General features: G+C 41.5%; 1 protein-coding gene and 1 pseudogene across 4 annotated transcripts in view; one reads left to right on the top strand and one right to left on the bottom strand.

Moving 5' to 3' along the window:
* Positions 1-15,970: 15,970 nt before the first annotated feature.
* On the bottom strand, positions 15,971-16,771 carry LOC307180548 (small ribosomal subunit protein eS1-like; annotated as a pseudogene). The gene is made up of 2 exons: positions 16,418-16,771; positions 15,971-16,083 (listed from the first exon to the last, which is right to left on the bottom strand). The product of its transcript is annotated as a small ribosomal subunit protein eS1-like (transcript).
* A 2,742-nt stretch (positions 16,772-19,513) lies between these two features.
* Positions 19,514-20,678, top strand: part of SNX12 (sorting nexin 12) — a 51,396-nt gene continuing 50,231 nt past the window's right edge. For all 3 annotated transcript variants that reach the window (XR_013825747.1, XM_079910804.1, XM_079910803.1), the window contains exon 1: positions 19,514-19,871. Coding sequence is in view for 2 of the 3 variants with exons in the window: in XM_079910804.1 (XP_079766930.1) it covers positions 19,707-19,871 (165 nt within the window). In the remaining variant the exon portion in view is untranslated. The remainder of the gene's footprint in view (positions 19,872-20,678) is intronic.

Here is a 20,678-nt window from a genome sequence, read left to right as displayed (position 1 = left end):
TCTTCGGCGGCTTCACTTCTCATTCAACAGGTTCCAAACAGAACTCATTATCTGTTCCTGCACCCACACCCCTATCCTCTGGATACTCTTATCTCTGAATTTGGTTAATGGTTGTCCTAATCTACCCAGTCTCCTAAGCTAGATTTACCCTTCATCTTTTCATCTCCCTAACCTCCCACATCCAAATCCCAGTTCAGGATCTTATTTATCACCGGACTAAATTGCAGCATCGTCTTAATCAGACCTCCCACCACGAATCTTTTCCCAACTGCAGTTTACGTTCTGTGCTGTCAACAAAGTAACCTTTCTAAGAAACACTCCTGGTAATAACTAAAATTTATGGAGCACTTATTATGTGCTGGGCGCTGTGCTGACTGCTTTATATAAACTAGCTCCTTTACTCCTCAAATCAACCCTGTGAGGTAGGTACCCCTGTCATCCCCATTTTCCAGACGAAGACACTAATGCTCAGAGATTTAGTGACTTGCCCAAAGTCACACAGCTAGGAGGCAGGAGAACTGGAATATCACCTATATGTGATCATAGCATTTCCCTGCTTAAAACTTCCTTTGATTTTCCCCATTGCCTATGTGATAAAGTTCAAACTCCTTAGCAAGGCATACAGGTCTCTTCAGATTCAGGCCACCTTTCCTGCTTCCTCTTTCACTGGGCACATTAAGTTCTGACCAGTTCGAGTTTCACACTATTTCCTGGAAATGCCATACATACCCTTTTATACCTTTCCCTCCACATCCTGGGATGTCCTCCCTCTCATCATCCCTTCCCCAAGTCTCTTATTCTGGAAAACTCTTACTCAGCCTTCCTGGTCTCCCTCACGTACAGTTAGTTCTCTGTCTTATGCATTCCCAAGCATTTTGTGCAGGCTTATGTTATATAGCATAAACCATATTATACTGTAATTATTTGCTTATGTGTATGCATGTCTCTTTCACTAAACTGTGAACTCCTTGAAGGCAGAGACAAGTTTTATGTATCTCTGTGAGCCCACATAACAGACATTCAATAAATGTTTGTCAAATGAATGAGGTCAGGAATCGAGTGACCATTGCACTTGTGCATTTGACAACGTTTTAATAAATGTATCATATTTATTTACTGCCTGGCCATGTCCCATTTTTCCTGTTAGATGACAAGCTCCTAGGGGTAGAGACTGTAATTTAACTTATCTGTATAGTGCCTAGCATTATACCATTGGCAGTGTTGCTTGATACGTGCTCTGTGATGACCAGGCTTTCCTCCCATCACGGTTGTAAAGCCATACCACCTGAAGTTTTTCAGAGGCCGCAGCACATTAGACCTTCAAAGTGATATTAGTCTGCTCATGGTAACATAACCATCTTGGTTCTACATATCCCTGCCTTCTTCTATTCCAACACGCAGTTGTCATATAGAGGGTAAAGAGAAGACTGTGTATTCCCACCTGAGGTCCAGACTAGAGGGACAGGAGATAGTTGCTCACAATGTCTGCGAACATTTCCTGCCTACGCCTCTTCCAGAACAGCCTGGAGTACGCGGAAAGTGCTGCACGAGCAGTGAATTTGGTAGAAGAGGGAGCCTGGTGGGCACTAGGTCACAAGGAGCTCTCTTCTAACTGAAACAGGTGTGGTGGCAGATCATGAAGAGCTGCTGAGACAGGGAAATGGCAGGGTGGGGCAGGCACCTGTCATGGCTTGAGTTATATCTTGTGTTGTCTCCCTTTGTGCATTTGTTTGGAAAGGTCCACCTCTCTACCAACTCATGTCCATCACCTTAAATTTCCAATTCAAAGCTCAAAACTTACATGCTCTTGGAAACTTTCCCCAACTAGCCCAACCTGACAGATCACTTAACAACTTTGCATCTCCTGAGCCTCTATGAACTCAGTTTGTATTCTTTCATTTTGTGCTTGGGGTTACATGGCTTTTCATTTCATGAGGGCATATTGTCTCCCCAACTAGAGTATAAATTCTTCAGTCAATCCACAAATGCTTATTGAGCCTTTACTGTTAAGATGAGGGTATACCTTGTAACTCCAGACAGATGAAAATGACCATAAACCATAGGACCTCCAGATGCTTTAGGAGGGTGAGCTGAAGGATCGATGGAATGGTAAGAACACCAAGACTTTAAAGCATGCATCCAGAGAGGTCAGAATTATGCACTTTATTACTGTGGCAGTGTTGGAATATACATTAGTCAAGAGAGAGAGTCAGCATGGTGGCCTTGGAAAATAGAAGAGACATTGGTCATGAAAGAGGACCAACACAGATGCAAACTATTATACATAGGGTGGATAAACAACAAGGACCTACTACTGTATAGCACAGGGAACTATGTTCAATATCCTGTGATAAACCGTAATGGAGAAGAATATGAAAAAGAATTTATATATGTATAACTGAGTCACTTTGCTGTACTGCAGAAATTAAACACAACATTGTAAGTCACCCATCCTCCGATAAAACTAAAAAAAAAAGAGGACCAACAGCAGGCCCCCAGAAAACTGCTATAGTTATAAGTTACAAACAGAAATATGGTAGGATATGGGGGGCACAGGCCTTTTTCCCAGTTGTAAGCCAGGAGTTTATGATCTCAACTGGCTCCCCATTCCCACGTGTTTTTTTCCTCTTGAAGGTCAAAGATGTTTGGCTCTCTTGCCTCTTTCACCACCACCACCCACTCTTCTACCTGGGTGCCACCCCCCAAGCCTGCTGCCAAACCGGCTTTATTCATTTGAATTGAGATAGACATTTCCCCACTTCTTTCTTACCCTGCCCAGCTTTGAAAACACCCCTCCCCCCATCTAGGGTTTGCATAGGGTTTTTGCTAGTAACTACAGAGAAAGATGAAGGGGTTAACAAAAATAACAATGAGAAAGCTCAAGGAACCTCAGCTTGTCCCTGGTCTTCACAGACGTGTATGGAACATCCATGTTTTTGTAGCCCTCTTCCCTAAATCCTTCTTTTATGTGTTTCCGTGAAAGATTTCTTGTTCTTCTCGTAGAAGCCAACAACACCCTCCCAACCCTGTCGTTGTTTTTAAAAATCTTTTTAGTTAATAAACATTTCGTAAGAGCCTACATTTCCAGACACCAGGCTACGTGCTTTTGCATAAAGTACACCCCAGACTAAAGTCCTAAGATTTAGCCCCAAGTAGATTTGAGTTGGCACCACTACTAAGATCGAGGCAGCTTTCAGTCCTTTCCAAACCCTGGAAGTCAGTCTGATGTAGTAAAAAGAGCACTAGGTTGAGTCAGGAGATCTGAGTCCTTGTCGTTGTTCTGTCACTAACAGTTGAATAATGATAATAATTACACTACTGTTAATAAGTAACATCTATTGAGTTTTTATTATGTATTAGGCACCGTGTTAAGTGCTTTACACAGATTATCTGGTTTAATCCACACGATAAGCATGCAAATTAAATGCTATTGCTATTTTCATTTCACAGAGGAAAATGAGACTTAGAGAGGGTACAGGAACCTACTTAAGATCCAGAGTTACTAAGTGGTAGGGCAGACGTGCAAATCCAGGCCATCTGACTCCAGAGCCTATACAAATCAATTCACCTCTTTGGCTTTGTTTTTTTCCGTTGTAAAATGGGAATACTGTATTAGGTGATCTCTAAAGTCTCTCCTAGGTCTAAAATTCTATTTTCTGTGATGTTTGATATGGGTACAAGACTCCAGATTGCCCTTTTGGCTTTAGACTGCCCTGAGCTTACACTTCACACCCACACAAATTCTGTCCTGGTCCCCTGCAGGAATAAGGTCCACAAAGCTTCATCTCTCACATTTCTGGCTCTTTGAACTGACCTTTGAGCTTTCTCATTAACCATTCCTATAGGCCTCTATGGTTTCAACCTTCGAATGGCATGATACTTACTAGGCTTATTACCAGAAGAGCGTCCAATACACAAAAAGATGCTTGTATTTTAAAATTGCATGAAAAGAGCTAGATGTGATGCTTTATATGCTATATGCTCATAATTTTGTTTAAAATACATTGAGAAAAAAATAGGAAGAAATACCCAAAAGTGTTAACAGTGGTTATTTTTTCTTTTTACTTTCTTATATTTTTCCAGTTTTCTTTGTGTATAACTTTTAAAATGTGGGAAATGCCTTATGTTTTGCTCTTTCTATAAGGGATTTGAGGCACTTTACCAGAAAAAAAAACAGTACAAATGTCATCAGATTATAGAAGTAGAACATCAGAGGCATGTAGAGGAAAAAGCAGCTAATGTGCGATGACTGAACATTAAATTAATCTTCTGGGCCGCCCAGGGGAACGGGGAAAACACAGTAAATTACACAATTCTTCTTATCAGAAAGAAAGACACGTGGCAATTCCTCAAGAGAGATAGAGATTTTCGTCACTAAATTCTTTTTTCCCCTCACTTGAAAAGACAGGGCTACAGCAAACAAAATTTTTTGAAAAAAATAAAAGATTCGTAATCCCATTGCCCTCATGCAATTTTCATCTTTGCCTATAGCTTTCCGTCCTTGTCCACAGACACAAATAATTTTTCATAGCTGCAATTAGACCCTATGTACCATTCTGTGTTGTTTTTTTTCAATGAACATATCATAAACACGTTTTCATATTTAGTCTTCCAGAATTACAATTTTTAACAGCTACATAATGGTTCATCGCTGACACTAAATTCCATAAGAAATTTCTCATGTGGGATTTACCATAAGGGACAATGTCCTCAGTAACAGTTTTATAATGCACACAGAAGAGATTTTCATATTACTTTCTTGTAACTACCCTGGCTAAAAGCCAAGGGTATAACATTAAAGCATTTCTGCAGGGGCTGAGCTAATATGGTTCAGGCATGTAACCTTCTGGTGCTCTAACTTGATCTGAGGACACAACTTAAAATGCCACCTAAAGAAGTGGATGGATAGAATGTCCCTTATAATATATTCCATAAATATCTCTTCTCACAGCCAGGCTTTTGACAGGACCTCAGAGGCTGACTACATTTATTCTCTGATGAAGCCCAGAAGAGTTGGTATGCTCTGTTGTTGACTGAGGCAGGATCCATATGTTTTGGAAGCCAGATGAACAGGTGGTTGGGTGACAGGGTTAACATTCTGGCTTGAAAGTTGAGAAGCTTGACCAGTGTTGTTGCCTGCGTGGAAGTTGACCTTGCATCCCCATGGAGGTAGGGTGCAGGTGAAGCCAGATTTGTCTTAGGAAACAGCTTTTGGAACTGAGTTCCACACCACAGAGGAGAGTTTTTTTTTTTACCTCCATGGCCGTGCCGCATGGCATGTGGGATCTTAGTTCCCCGATCAGGGATCAAACCCGAACCCCCTGCACTGGAAGTGCAGAGTCGTAACCACTGGACCGCCAGGGAAATCCCCAGAGGAGGCATTTTTGATCTGAACAATTTTCAAAGCCCATAACCAGTCAGGTGTCCTGGGCATAAGAAGGGAATTCTCGTAAATATTCCAATGGATCCTCTGTTTTTAGGAACTGTAGGGTCCCAGTGTGTCTGCCAGTATGAATTAGCTGCAGAATGGGGTTTTATATTGACCAATTGAATCTTGGAGACTGTCACCAAGGACAATTGAAAATTTTTACATAAATGAGATTGAGTTGTTATTTCTGGCACTAATTGTATACCAGAGCCCATTGCCTCTTAAGAACTACATCTAATGTGTGATAACACTATGTCAGCAGAATAAAGGTGGATTCATTTTTTTAAATTAATTAATTTATTTATTTATGGCTGTGTTGAGTCTTAGTTGATGCACGGGGGCTTTTTCTAGTTGCGGCGAGCGGGAGCTACTCCTCGTTGCGATGCGCGGCCTCTCACTGTGGTGGCTTCTCGTATTGCGGAGCATGGGCTCTAGGCACGCGGGCCTCAGCAGTCGTGGCATACAAGCTCAGCAGTTGTGGCTTACGGGCTCTAGAGTGCAGGCTCAGCAGCCGTGGCCCACAGGCTCAGTTGCTCCACGGCATGTGGGATCTTCCCGGACCAGGACTCGAACCCGTATTCCCTGCGTTGGCAGGCAGACCACTGTGCCACCAGGGAAGTCCCCGGATTCATTTTTTATTTAAGAATTTTTATTGTATTAGCATTACAGCCATAAAACAAAAAAAAAACTTTTTAAAAATAGGGAAATATGGGCTTCCCTGGTGGCCCAGTGGTTGAGAATCCGCCTACCGACGCAGGGGACGCGGGTTCGTGCCCCGGTCCAGGAAGATCCCACATGCCGCGGAGCGGCTGGGTCCGTGAGCCATGGCCGCTGAGCCTGTGCTCCGCAACGGGAGAGGCCACAACAGTGAGAGGCCCGTGTACGACAAAAAAAAAAAAAAAATAGGGAAATAGAATAAAATAATTACCCACAAACCCACCATCTTAACACAACTATCATCAGGATTTTGTATACTTCCCTTATTTTTTTCACCACCATATTTTTACATATTTATATTCACGTTATGTATATAAATTTGTGTCCTGTTTTAATAATTGTAGTTACACAAGTAATACATGAATAGATTTTTCTTTAAAATTTTAGAACATTACAGAAAAATCTAAAAATCCCTTTAAAAAAAATCCCTTTGGTCCCTTATCCCATTCACCTTTCCTCCCTCCTTGAAGTTAGCACTGTCATTAGTTTGATATGTACTCTTCCAGACCTTTTAAAAAAATACTCTTACATAGGAAAAATGTAGTATTGTTTTGTGTGCAATAAATGATTACATTCAGCAACTGACTTTTTTCACACAAAAATGTTTTTGAGATCTATCCTTGTTGATACTTCTAGCTCATTCCCTGTAACTGTTGTATTGTATTCCATTTAACGAATATGTCACATTTTATTTAGCCATTCCCCAAGGGAGAATTCTTATGTGTGTGTGTGTGTGTGTGTGTGTGTGTGTGTGTGTGTGTGTGGCAAGAGGGTTAAAAGGTCTGCTAAACTGCCTTAGTTTCCCTGGTGTCACTTGGAGCACATTGATGCAAAGAGACAATCTGAAGTAAGAAAAAAAATAAGTCACTTTAGGAACCCTCCTACACTGTTGGTGGAAATGTAAACTGGTACAGCCACTATGGAGAGCAGTATGGAGGTTCTTTTAAAAACTGCAAATAGAGCTACCATATGATCCAGTAATCCCAATCCTGGGCATATACCCAGAGAAAACCATAATTCGAAAAGATACATGCACCCCAATGCTCATTGCAGCACTATTTACAATAGCCAGGACATGGAAGCAACCTAAATGTCCATCAACAGAGGAATGGATAAAGAAGATGTGGTACACATGTACAATGGAATATTACTCAGCCATAAAAAAGAATGAAATAATGCCATTTGCAGCAACATGGATGGACCTAGAGATTGTTATACTGAGTGAAGTAAATCAGACCAAGAAAGACAAATATATGATATCACTTATGTGTGGAATCTAAAAAAAGGCTACAAATGAATTTATCTACAAAACAGAAATAGAGTTACAGATGTAGAAAATAAACTTATGGTTACCAGGGGGTAAGGGGGGGCAGGATAAATTGGAAGATTGGAACTGACACATATACACTATTACATATAAAATAGATAACTAAGAAGGACCTACTGTACAGCACAGGGAACTCTACTCAGTACTCTGTAATGGCCTATACGGGAAAAGAATCTAAAAAAGAGTGGATATATTATGTGTATAACAGATTCACTTTGCTGTACACCTGAAACTAGCACAACATTGTAAATCAACTATACCCCAATAAAATTTTTTTAAAAGTCACTTTACATGCAGACGCAGAGATGCCTGATCCTCAGATCATCATCCTGCGAGTCTAGATTCACAGTGCTGTCCAATGGAACCTTCTATGATGATGGAAATATTCTATATCTGCTCTGTTCAATACAGTAGCCATTAGCCACATGTGCTTATTCAGCATTTGAAATGTGGCCAGGCAACTGAGGAGCTGAAGTTTTAATTTAATTTAAATTTGGTGACATGTGGCTAGTGGCTACTGTATTGGATGGTGCAAGACTCTAGCGTACGGTAATGGAAGCCACAGTTTTTTACCCTACAAATTATATCATCAGGAGCTCTAAGACAATTGCATCCACCCTCTAAAGGTCAATGAATGATGCTAAGATCTTGTGTTGGTCCCTTTACATGTCCTACTTTTAAGTCTCCTTGTTCCTGATTTCCAGGTGGGTTAAAAGATGGATTATCATACAGAAAAGACAAGGTTGCTGGAAATCCTTTCTGGGAAATGACTATACTCAAACCAAACCATGTAGAAATTAACTTCTAATTCCAACACTCTCGCATGACATTTAATAATCGAACCCCCCCCATCAGCCATCCCACTAGCCCAGTGAAAGTTTCAAGGATGACGGAAGCAATATACAAAGTCAACAGAATAATATGAATATCTTAAAAACAATCTTGGCTATGAGCTGTCGAGTTGTTTGTCATAAATGGGTTTAGACCCGGAGAGAACTAATCTACTTTCTTGTTTTCCATAAATGCCTCTGGGACTTCCCGAATCCCCATCCAGATCTCCTTTATCACCCAGAATGTTCCCGACTGTCCCACATAGTCTGCTAAATCTATAGCTCACGTAGAAAGGCACGTGGTTATGCAATTTGCTCCCAGAGTAGGCTCCAGAATGTCCAGACCTAGTGTCCAGTTGATCTTCCCTGGCAACATCAGGCAGATATGACAGCACATGTGGGCTGAAGAAATACATAGTGTGCCCCTGGGGAATAGTGAGGCACGAGGCACAAACACACATACTCTTAATACAGATAATAATAAAATAACATGAAAAATATGCTAGCTATGCCTGTAATAAAAATCCATGACCAGCTCCTCTTTTTCATGCGGGTGCCAATGTATGAAAGTATGTATATACATATACCTATCCTCTTGTCTTTCCCTCCCCCCTCCCGTTTCCTGTTCTTTTATGTTTACTTTCTCTGATCTCTTTGCTTAGTCTCTTTCTTCTTCTGCCTCTGGCAGTTTCCACTGCTGATCCCCTTTCTTCTTTTCCTGAGGCCAGTCTTATAGCATCCTTCAACAAGGTCATGCACTTAGTTAATCTATGAGTGGTATCAGGCCATTAAGGTACAAGTTAAAGAGAAAGGAGGCTTAAACACAGTCCTGTTTTACTTGTGATTGTCGTCTGGTGTATCAGGGGACCTCTACCTACCCTTAGACTTTCTATTTTAAACTTTTTAAAAAAGAAAGTCCCCCCCCACTCACTATAGGAATAATGCTGCTTAAATAATGTGTTTATTAAAGAAAAATTGTGAAATACAGAAAAGAATTGTTTAAAGTAACTGTAGTTCCATCACCCAGTGAAAACCACAGCCAATAATTTGGCTATATTTCTTTCCAGCATTATTTTCCCCTTCCACATAGATTTTTTTTTTTTACAAAAACAATGTAATCACACTATACATACAATTTTGTATTTTTGGTTTTGTCTTTTTCCCACTTAACATATAAGTGTGTTTTCAAATGATTACACAGGTTTATAAATATAATTTTAGTGCCTACATAATATTCTATAAGTTGGATGCACCATAGTTTAATCATTTCCACGTTACTCATCATTTATCTTGAAGTGGTATTGAATGAGGATTTTCACAAGCATTGATTACCAAGGATCTATGTTAAGCACATATGGATAGCCTCCAAACAGTAATTGCCCATGAAATCACAGGAAAATGATAGTTCAATGAAAGCTTCAGTTTTTCAAAGCACAGTAGATTTCTCCATAAAGTTTAAGAAAGTATAATAGTAGTCAATCTTATAGTAGTGTCAGGACCTCCTTCTCGATGATGACAGCCTGGCATAGTAGAAAGGAAAAAATACTTTGGAATCAGACTTTCTTTTCTTTATTCGATAATATTAATTGAGTGCTTATTGCATGCACTGTAAATACACCAATAAGGAAAACATGATGCATGCCCTAATGGAACATATAGTCTAGTGAAGTCACAGACAATCAACTCATGTAATTACATACAGCATGATAAATGCTAAGATTGGAGAAATGTGGGGGGCTATTGATGTATTAGTGAGGGACACCTAACTTGGACTTGGGGGATCAGGAAGGCTTCCTGGAGGAAGTGGCGTTTAAGCTTAGTTGTGAAGGATGAGTAGGAGTTAGCAGGCTGAAGATAGGGAGGGGACTAGAGGAGAGACTGTGTGTTCCAGACATAAGGAACAGCAAGAATAAAGGATTATAAGCATGAGAGAGACTCTCTTTATCTGAAGAGAGTCTTTATTTTGCCTTTGTTATTGAAGAATATTTTTACTGAACATAGAATTCTGGGTCGCCAGTGATTTTTTTCCCCCAGTAATTTAAAGATGTTTTTCTACTGTCTTCTAGCATCCACAGATTCTGAGGAGGAGTCCATTGTTATTTGAATCATTATATGTAATGTGCTGTTTTTCTCTGGCTGATTTCGAGATTTTCTCTTGATCTTTGGTTCTCAGCAGTTTGACTATGATACACATAGGTGCAATTTTCTCCATATTTATCCTGTTTGGGCTTTGCTGAGCTTGAATCTTTAAATATATGTCCTTCACCAAATTTGGGAAGGGTTCAACCATTTTTTCTTCCAATACTGTTTCTGGCCCCATTCTCTCTTTTCTCTCCTTCAGGGATGCTAATCACACCTATTTTAGACCACTGATGTTCTCTCATGGGTCTATAAGGCTCTGTTCATTTTATTTCAACCAACTCTCGTCTTCAGATCAGATAGTTTTTATTGCTGTACCTTCAAGTTCACTTACTCTTTCCTCTGGTGTTTCATTCTGCTATTAAGTGCACCTAGTTAATTTTTTAAATTTCAGACATTGTGTTTTTCAGTTTTAGAATTTCCATTTAGTTCCTTTTTATATTTTCTATTTCTCTGCTGAAGTTTCCTATCTCTTCATTCATTACCAGGGCATTTTTCCTCTCCTCATTGAGCATCATCATCTCAGGGTTGGCCTCCATGAATTGTCTTTCCCTTGAGAATGGGCCACATTTTCCTGATTCTTCATATAGTGAGCAATTTTAGAGGGTTTACTGGACATTGTGAATGCTATCTTGTGGAGTCTCTGGATACTGTTATACTTCTCTGAAGAGTGAGGATGCATTTGTTTCAGCAGGCAATTAACTTGGTTAGATTCAAACTAAAAACCCTGCCTTGCCTGTGGTGGGTGGCAGCTCAAATGTCAGTTCCATTCTTTTAGTCTTAGATGAAAGTTGTTTTCAGTCCACCCTGTGCATGTATGGTTTAGGATAAGTCTTGGGAGGAATTTATACAGATAATTTAGGGCTCCTCCTCAGGATGTCTTTCTGATATATCCCCTCATTTTCTAGAGACTGTCGTTTCCCCAGATCCTGTCCTCTGGTTCTATAGGCTAGAAAGATGAGGGCTTCCTGTTGTAGTTTTAGTGATGTGGCTGATGACTACAGCCTGTCCTCAGGCTAAATCCATAAAAATAGGAACCCTGGCCCCTGCTGTTCCCTTCTTCTAAGTTCCAACCTCCATCCAATATCCGCCTAGTTTTGTTTACTCTCTGGAGCTTTCATGTGTGTGTGTGTGTGTGTGTGTGTGTGTGTGTGTGTGTGTGTGTATTTTGTCCAGAGTTTATAGTTGTTACCGGTTGAGAGTTTATTCCATCAAACCTGTGAGAGAATCTCAGATGAGCTTACTTCACATTTTGGGGGGAAAATCATTGCCCCTTTCTTTTTCACCTTAACATTTCTCTATATTATTACCCATATTCTCCTCTTGCTTCAGAGAAAAAGAAAGGCTAACTTGTTTACTTTTCCCCATCACCTCCTATTTTTATCAGGAACTACAGTTCTTCCAACCATTTATTCAGTTATTCAACAAATATGTATTGAACCAGGCATTGAACTAGGCATTATAGGTAAGAAGAGTAAGTCAAAATAGACCCTGCTTCACTGAGACCTCTCTCTTCAAGGTCATCAAACATCTGGCTTCTTAATCACCAGATCAAATAACCTTATCTCAGTCTTATCCTTTCTAACTTCATTGATCCATCCTCCATTGACTCTGGTGACCAGTCTCTCCTTAAAACTCTCTTCTTCATCTTCCAGTTCTCTCACCTCATTGATTTCTCCTCTCATTTTCCAATTAGAGGAATTCTCGGAGATTTTGTCCTTGGTTGCTTTGTTCTCTTGTCCTTAGTAGTCTTAATCTTAGTGTTTCAACTACTACTTACATACCCAAGACTCCAAGTCTCTGTCTGCAGTCCTGACATCTCTCCTGAGATTGAGACTTGAATTTCAGCTGTTTGTCTCCACTTCGTTGTCTAACAATCACAGTAAACTGCATGTAGTCAGAATCCAACTCATTATGTAGCTCCTGAACCTATTCTTCCTCCTATGCTTCCTATATTGATTAATTTTGATACTGGAAGTGTATAATTAAATAAGAGCTGAATCAGGGCTGTTGCAAAAGGGATTTTTGCGTTGGGTGGGAAGTTTGACAATAGGGAAATCTCTAAAGTCCTTTCTAATTCTGTGATTCCATTATGGTCCCAGCACAGTGTTATCCATTTCCTTCAAGGAGCTTGCAATTGAATCAGGGGAGACAACAACTGAGTGATAGCTAGTCCTGACTTCAAATGCTGCAGGAATTCAGAGAAAGGAGATAGTGTGCATTGAAGTAGTAAGAGAAGCCTAAGCTAAGGTATTCAAAGGTAGAAGCTGTATCCTCTATTTAATTTCTATCCCCACACACCATTCTCTACACAGTGTAGAAGCTCTATAAAAACTCTTTGAATGATTTTGTAATCATCATTAATGTTTATTGAGTACACATTGAGTGCATAGCTCTTCACTAATGATTCAGGGGTTAACCAAGATTTGATGTAGTCTCTGACCTTTCCCAATCAATTAGTCAACCAACAAATATTTGCTGAGTGCCTATTATTTGCAATACACCATGCTAGGCATTATGGGGGATACACGATGCAAGAGAAATAAAAGTCATAGTCTCTTCCCTTAGGGAGTTTACGGTATGGTTGGTAAGATGAGACATAAATGTACACAAGACTAATTAAAAATGCGAGTCAGAGCCAAATGAACGCTACAGACAAGAAGTCTGTAAAAAATTTCAAAAGTACAGATTACTGTAGACTGGATAAATATGGAGGCTTTATGGAGGAGGTGGGACCTGCACTGGGCTTTGAAGGATGGGCAGAAATTAAATAGGCTTGAAGTTATCATAGGTATTAAGAAGATAGAATTCAATACAAAAAGTTTCAGATTAAAGGCCAGATGAAGAACATCTAGGCAGGAGCAGGCAACTTACACCAGAATGTTACTAAGCTGTTGTTAGTGACATTCTACCCCTTAAAGTTTTTTTTTTTTGGTCTTTATTTCTCTCCTTTTTCCTTTCCTAATTCTTTTTCCATCTTACACCCTTTATGATGACTCCTTTTTAGCCCTGTATGGGCTAAAAGGATCTTCTCTGGGCGGCAGGTTGAAAACCTGGGCTCCAAAACCAGACTGGCTGGGTTCAAATCCTGGCTTTACCACTAATTAGCTGTGTGATTTTGGGCAAATTGCTTAATCTGTCTGTGCCTCATTAGTAAAATGCAGCTATAAAAATAGCACCTATGTCATAGGATTGTTCTGAGGATTAACTGAGTTAAAATACATAAAGTGATTAAAAGAGTGCCTGGCAGATAGTAAGTGTTCAATAAATGTTAGCTTTTATTAAGGGAAGAAAGCTGGCTAATTGCAACATTATCATCTTTCCAGGTCTTATTGTTGCTAGATGATTCATTATATAATTAACAAACACCTGTATGGAAGCTGGAGGCCAAACTCTTGTCAGCTAAAGGGTTAGGTCTTTAGCAACACCTGATAAACATGCATAGCTACTCACACACTTAGGCCGCACCACTTTTCCTCAGATTGCCCTCACCCTTAGGCGATCGAGAGATACTTTAGTAAAGTAAATACAATCACCAACTTAAGTAGACAAGTTGAGTATTTAAAGGACTTTTCATCAACATTGGAAATGTTTCATTAACATTTCATCCAACTTTCAGAAGGGATTTAGTTAAAGTAGAGACGATCCCTAGGGAGGCGCCAGGTGAAATTAGGGTTAAAGGAACTTCAAGAGGAGAAGTCACTACTAGTAGTAGGCAGTTGGATGGATGTGTGCAGAAGGAGAGCGGGGCTCCATAGAAAGGCAGGTAAATTCTGGATCAACATTCCCTGGAGTAGACTGTATGTCATGAGCCCTGCTCTCTGGATTTCCTCTCTACACTACCTCTTTTACACTCAGACCCTCCCCCTACTCCCTCCCTGCAGTTCCAGACCCCTGCTCCCAAGAACACAAACACTCCAAATTATAGGGGCTCTTGATTTGCCAATTCCTCAGGACAGTCTGAATAGAGACTAGAAAGAAGTTCTTGTCAGTATGATTGCGTATGACTGATTCGGAGATTGTGCAATCTCCTTTGGGAAAAATTTAAAGGCAGAAAGATGGATAGATGTATGTTTAAGGTCCAGTATTGCCTGTGGGCAGGAGGATGAACTAATGAGATTCCTTCCAATTTGAGGATCCTAAATCTCTCTCTCTCATTCCCCTCCCAACACTGGACTCCTTTTGGCAAAGAATGAACATAGTCAAAGAAATCCAATGAGAGGAAAACGCGCATTGCTCTCACATCATGCTCTGATGTCACCTGTTTGCCAAGAGATTTGCCTTGGCTATTCTATTCTATTCTCTCTCTCTCTCTCTCTCTCTCTCTCTCTCTCTCTCTCTCTCTCTCTCTCTGTGTGTATGTGTGTGTGTGTGTGTGTGTGTGTGTGTATAGGAGCCAGCTGATAACAGCTGTCAATTGCATTATTACTGCAAAACATTTAAGTAGCCCAGTACCCTGCTACTCTCCTCTCCATGTTATCAAATGTTTCTCTTAAAAAAAAAGACCGTGTATTTACACCTCATTGTGAATTTAACTTTCGCAATTCTCCAAGGGCTATTTGATTTTAAGCCTTTTCCTATTACTTACCTGTATATTCAACTTCTCTCTTTCTATGAAATTCTTCCCCCCCACGCCAGTCGTTAAACATATTCAAGCCTCCTTTCTCTTTAAACAAACAGACAAACAAATCCTTCTTTGTCAATGCATTGCTCTCTAGCTACCACATTCCTCAAATCTTGGGCAAGCTTCTTTAAAGAATAGTCTGTACTAAATGTTTCCACTTCACCTCTGATTCAATTCTTTTTTTTTTTTTTTGCGGTACGCGGGCCTCTCACTGTTGTGGCCTCTCCCGTTGTGAAGCACAGGCTCCGGACGCGCAGGCTCAGCGGCCATGGCTCACGGGCCCAGCCGCTCCGCGGCATGTGGGATCTTCCCGGACCGGGGCACGAACCCGTATCCCCTACATCGGCAGGCAGCCTCTCAACCACTGCGCCACCAGGCAAGCCCTGATTCAATTCTTAATCTGCTGCAATCTGGGTTCTACTCCCAGCGCTCTACCAAACCTCTCACCTTTAGGTAATTGTCAAATTGAGTGTACATTTCCCAGGTTTTATTTGACCATTCTACTGTATTAAACACTGTTAACCACCTACTTTCCTTTTGGAAACATTTTTTATCCCACTCCTTCAGATCACTATTGTCTCCTGGTTCTCTTTCTACCTCTCCGAAAATTCCTTCCTGGGTTTCCTTCACAAGCTTCTCTTCCTGTGCCTGTCCTTTAATTTTTTTCCCAGATGGAAATAGTTTTATTTTTTCTGATTAAAAAAAGGTACATGTTTATTGTTAAAAATCAGGTCCTTTAGAAAATTATAAATAAAAACATAAAACTGAAACCCCACCACCACAGAGGTAACTACCACTAACATTTTTAATTTATATCCTTCTAGTCTTTAAAAATTATCATATATATCATATACAGTAATACAAATGGTATCACATTACAATATTTTTTTCACAAATAAGATCTTTTATTTGTCACCATTAAAAGTCTGAATTTTAAACAGATTCTTGGACTGGCAGCTAATATCCATCAACTCATTCAACTTTAGCACCTGTCTCAACCCCAGTAGCTTTTCGAGAACTACTACCTTTTTTTCCCCTTTTAAAAATAATTAATTAATTAATTTATTTATTTTTGGCTGTGTTGGGTCTTTGTTGCTGCGCGCGGGCTTTCTCTAGTTGCGGAGAGTGGGGGGCTATTCTTCGTTGTGGAGCACGGGCTCCAGGCACGTGGGCTCAGTAGTTGTGGCTCACAGGCTCTAGAGCGCAGGCTCAGTAGTTGTGGCACACGGGCTTAGTTGCTCCGCGGCATGTGGGATCTTCCCGGACCAGGGATCGAACTTGTGTCCCCTGCATTGGCAGGCAGATTCTTAACCACTGTGCCACCAGGGAAGTCCCAGAACTACTACCTTCACCATGCAAACTCACCATGTTGCTCCATGAGTTTTCCCAATTCAAACTTGGGCTTGTTCAGCATTTTTACTTTTCTAACAAAGACACCATGGAGCGGATAAATAGATTGGCAAGTGTTTTCTATGTCTTTTCCAATGCTGTCTGGAATCAATTTATTGACTACCTCTTTCAAGTCACTTGTCTGCACCTCTTGGGTCATGATTTCCATCATCTTCTTCCGAATTTGGTGGACCTGCTGGTGCTGGGCATAAGAGGTCTTCCGAATCTGATTGTTGCATTTTTTTAGTAAAACCCACACAGAATAGATGAAGCAAATAACCATCGGTAGTCTTGACGTCAACGTGAGCTTCAATCATGGTACTTTCTTCTTGGCTCCTTTTTTGCTGCCTTTTGTAAGGCGCTTCTTCTTGCTGACCGCCATGGTGTACAGTATTTTTTTACCAGCTTTTTTTCACTTTTTTCGTGGGCATCACTCCATATCAACGAATATAAGAACATTATTTTACATGGATACATAGGAGAACCCTGAATTTGGCCATTTACACAAGACACTGAGTTTTATGATCGAGGTGAAAATTTTGAGCCAAAAGTTTTGATAAATAACATTAATTTTTTTTTTGGCGGCGCCCCATGGATTGCAGGATCTCAGTTCCCCCATCAGGGATTGAACCCGGGCCCCAGCAGTGAAAGAGTTGAGTCCTAACCACTGGACCGCCAGGGAATTCCCATTTAAAATATTTTTACAATACAAAAGCACTTAAACATAAATGAAATGAAAATGCAAAACAACTCTCCCTGCTGTCCCTGACTCCTGTTCTCCAGTTCTGCTCTCCAGAGACAACCAGTATTACAAGTTTCCTGAGGTCAAAGGTGTTGTTTGTTTTTTTTAATACATACTGTCAATTAGCTTCCCAGAAAGATTGTACAGATTTACACTCTCATCAACATTGCATGCCTTCATCAATTTTTAAATATTCTGTCCTTGCCTCTTCACATTTTTCTTTCTACACTGTATGCTAATAATTCCCAAATCTCTAATTCTAGTCACACCCTCGAGGTCCAGGCCTGTATTTCCAGCTGCCTCCTGGACATTTGGATGTCCTACAGACACCCCAGATTTATCCAAATTGAACTCACTGTCTTCCCTCCCAAGCTCACTCTTCTTTCTGTAATTCCAATTTCGATTGGTGATACCAGCAATCCACATAGTTACCTACCTCAGAAACCTAGGAGTCATTTTATCTATTTTCTCTCTCTCCCATCAAATAGTAATAATAGCTAATAGTTACTGAGGACTTACTATTTGCACATATTTTATTTCATTGAATTCTCACAAAAGCCCCGGGGTAGCTTTTAGTCTTATTTCCATTTTACAGAGAAGGAAAACTTGTTGGATAACATGCTCAAGGTTATACATCTAGGAAGCAATGATCTAAACCCAGGCAGCCTAAGTCCATAGCTCACACATTTAAGCCCTACACTATACTACCACCATATCTATCAGATACAACTCCTATCTATTTTATTTCCTCAGTCTCAGCCTTCTCTCTTCCCTTTTCTCCATTCCCACCACCATCATCTGATTCCAAGTACTACTGTATCAATAGATACTCATAATTGGTCACACTCAACTCAGATACATCTTCCATGTTGCTTGCAAAATAATCCTTCTAAAACACAAATCTGATCATGCCTTTGTGTGTGTGTGTGTGTGTGTGTTGTAGATCCTTCAGTGGCTTCTTATCGTCTACATTATAAAACCAAAGATCCTTTGCTTAATATAGAAGGATCATCCTCATCTGCCCATCCTCAGCCAGGCTACCTCTCTAAGCACTTCCACTACACAACCTGAATTGGTGATAATTGCCTAAAAATATCATGCTGTTTCTTATCTGGATGACTTTGCATATGCTATTCCCTCTGCAAGAAATTACCTTTCCCCATTTCCATTCCTGTTTGTCTTTTCATGTCTGTCAAACTCAGATGTTTCCTCCTCCAGGAAGCCTTCCTTAATTCCTCTACTTACTCATGTCCTATGTGCTGCTTGGAATATTCACTTATTTTGTATTTGTCACATTATATTAGTTTATTTACTCGTCTCCTTTTCTAAAACATTAACTCCTTGAGGGCGGGGACTCTCTTATTGAACTCTAGGTCTTTAGTGTTTAGCATGGTGCCTGACGCATAAGTAGTTGCTTAGGAGATATCACTTAAATTGAATTAAATAACTTAACTGTGAAATTATAGGGCCTTGTACTCCGTTGAAAGAATTTCAGGCATCAATGATATGGGAAATTTTTTTTTTGAGCAGAAGAGGGCTGGTGCAAGGAGGAGAAAGGATGACCTAAAATCACCACCTTTACTGTGGGCACTACCCTCTTCATGTGGGCCATGTGCAAATTAGTCATACAAATATTAGTATTTCTATAGATATTCTCATGTAGACACATATTCTATCTCCATTATGGGCTGTAAGCAACCTCAGAGCAGCGCCAAATTTGGAGTTTTGCAGAGTAGCGACAGAAGGTGTTGAAATAAATGCCCTCAGTTTGCTGAGAGATGTAATATCCGAGTACACCTGAAATTAGCTTTTATGTGGCAACAAGTGGAGGATGAAGATATGCCCAAATTTTCCTGAAAAGTGAGAATGAGAAATCATCTTTGTATACCCCATCCTCGCTGCTTTCCTGACACCATAAGTAGCGCTCACTGAGTGCTCAATTGTGTGTGAGATGACTTGAAACTACTAGTGGCACAAGTGGCCGGGCTGCGTTTTAGGTTCTTAGTACCATTGTTGAAACCCCACCGTCGGGAAACCACCATTCTATTTTCGCGCAAAACCAGGACTTATTCAGGTCACGGGGCTTCGGCCTATCACTGTACGGTCCTAGCTTGCGGGGCAGTGCCCACTGCTGATTGATGCACAGTATAAGACAATTTCTTGGCTTGAGGAGCAGCGATTGGCGGATCTCCCCTGTAGTGCTTCCTAGGATACTGGGAGTGCGTATTGGAGACGCAGGTTCCGGGGCGGCCACAAACACTGCCCGGAAGTCTGAATGACGCCTCCTCGGTACAGGACTTCCAGCCGTCCGCTTCGCCTCTATTCAGGGTGCCGGGCCCCGGGCCGCGACGGCGTGCGCGTGCGCGCGTGCGTGCGTGGGCGCGCGTGCGCGGCGCCGCAGTCTGTGGGTTGGCTGGTTATTTTGCAAGCGGGAGGGGCCGTGCGCGCTCCTGCCTTCGGTCTCTGTCCCCCATCCCCCCTTCCCCGGTCCCGGTCTCTCCTTCGGAAAGATGTCGGACACGGCAGTAGCTGACACTCGGCGCCTTAACTCGAAGCCGCAGGACCTGACCGACGCTTACGGGCCGCCAAGTAACTTCCTGGAGATCGACATCTTTAACCCACAGACGGTGGGCGTGGGCCGCGCGCGCTTCACCACCTATGAGGTTCGCATGCGGGTGAGTCACGGGGTGAGGGAGACAGCTGAGGGAGGACCGGGCGACTGGGCGGGGAGGGCGGGGGTGGGCGGGGGGTGAGGCTGCCATAGGGACGGCCAACGGTGGAGAAGACGCTGGAGGGGTCATTTGGGGGTTAGGGGCTTAATAGGTTTGCAGAGAGGTCTGCCCACTCGGTTGTGGCCCGAGGATACAGAAAACTCCTGAGGGGGGACATCGGACCGGCGTGAGGGAAAACAAGTACCCATGAGCAAGAAGTGAAGCATGGCTGGAGACGGTGGGGAAGGATGGAGAGGATTAGAGTGAGGAATCCCAGGAAATAGGAATCAGGACTGTAGCGACAGAAGGAGGGAAGGAGGAGTGGAAGAGGGCTGGGGGATGGAGAGCCAAGGCGATATGCTGCAGGGTCCCATAACTAAACTAGGTTGTGGGAAGTCAGTCTGAAGAAGGGGGACAGGAAGGCCCAGAGGAGCTTCTTCTTAATGAGGTCTCCGTGGATGATGGAGTTGAGCAAAGCCTAGATTAAAGGGAAGAGAGATTCCAGGAACGGGAGACAGGACAGTGGGCTTGGTGGAGCAGAAATAAGAAGGGGAGTCTCCTTGAGACTGAGTGCTTCCCAGACTTGTGTAGAATTAACATCTGAAGGAGAGAAGTGTTTAATGCTTAAGTTTTCTCAGGTACTACATGCTCACTGGAAAACCTGACCTTGCACTCGGATTGGCGGATTGTCAGTCGCTACCCTCATCCTGGGCTGACCCTTTAGATTTGAAGTATCCAGAATATTTATTTCAATATTTACTGGCTCTCATT

The sequence above is a fragment of the Stenella coeruleoalba genome (genome assembly GCF_951394435.1).
Source record: "Stenella coeruleoalba genome assembly, chromosome: X".
NCBI lineage: Eukaryota > Metazoa > Chordata > Mammalia > Artiodactyla > Delphinidae > Stenella > Stenella coeruleoalba.
This window is presented reverse-complemented; position numbering and strand designations above follow the sequence as displayed.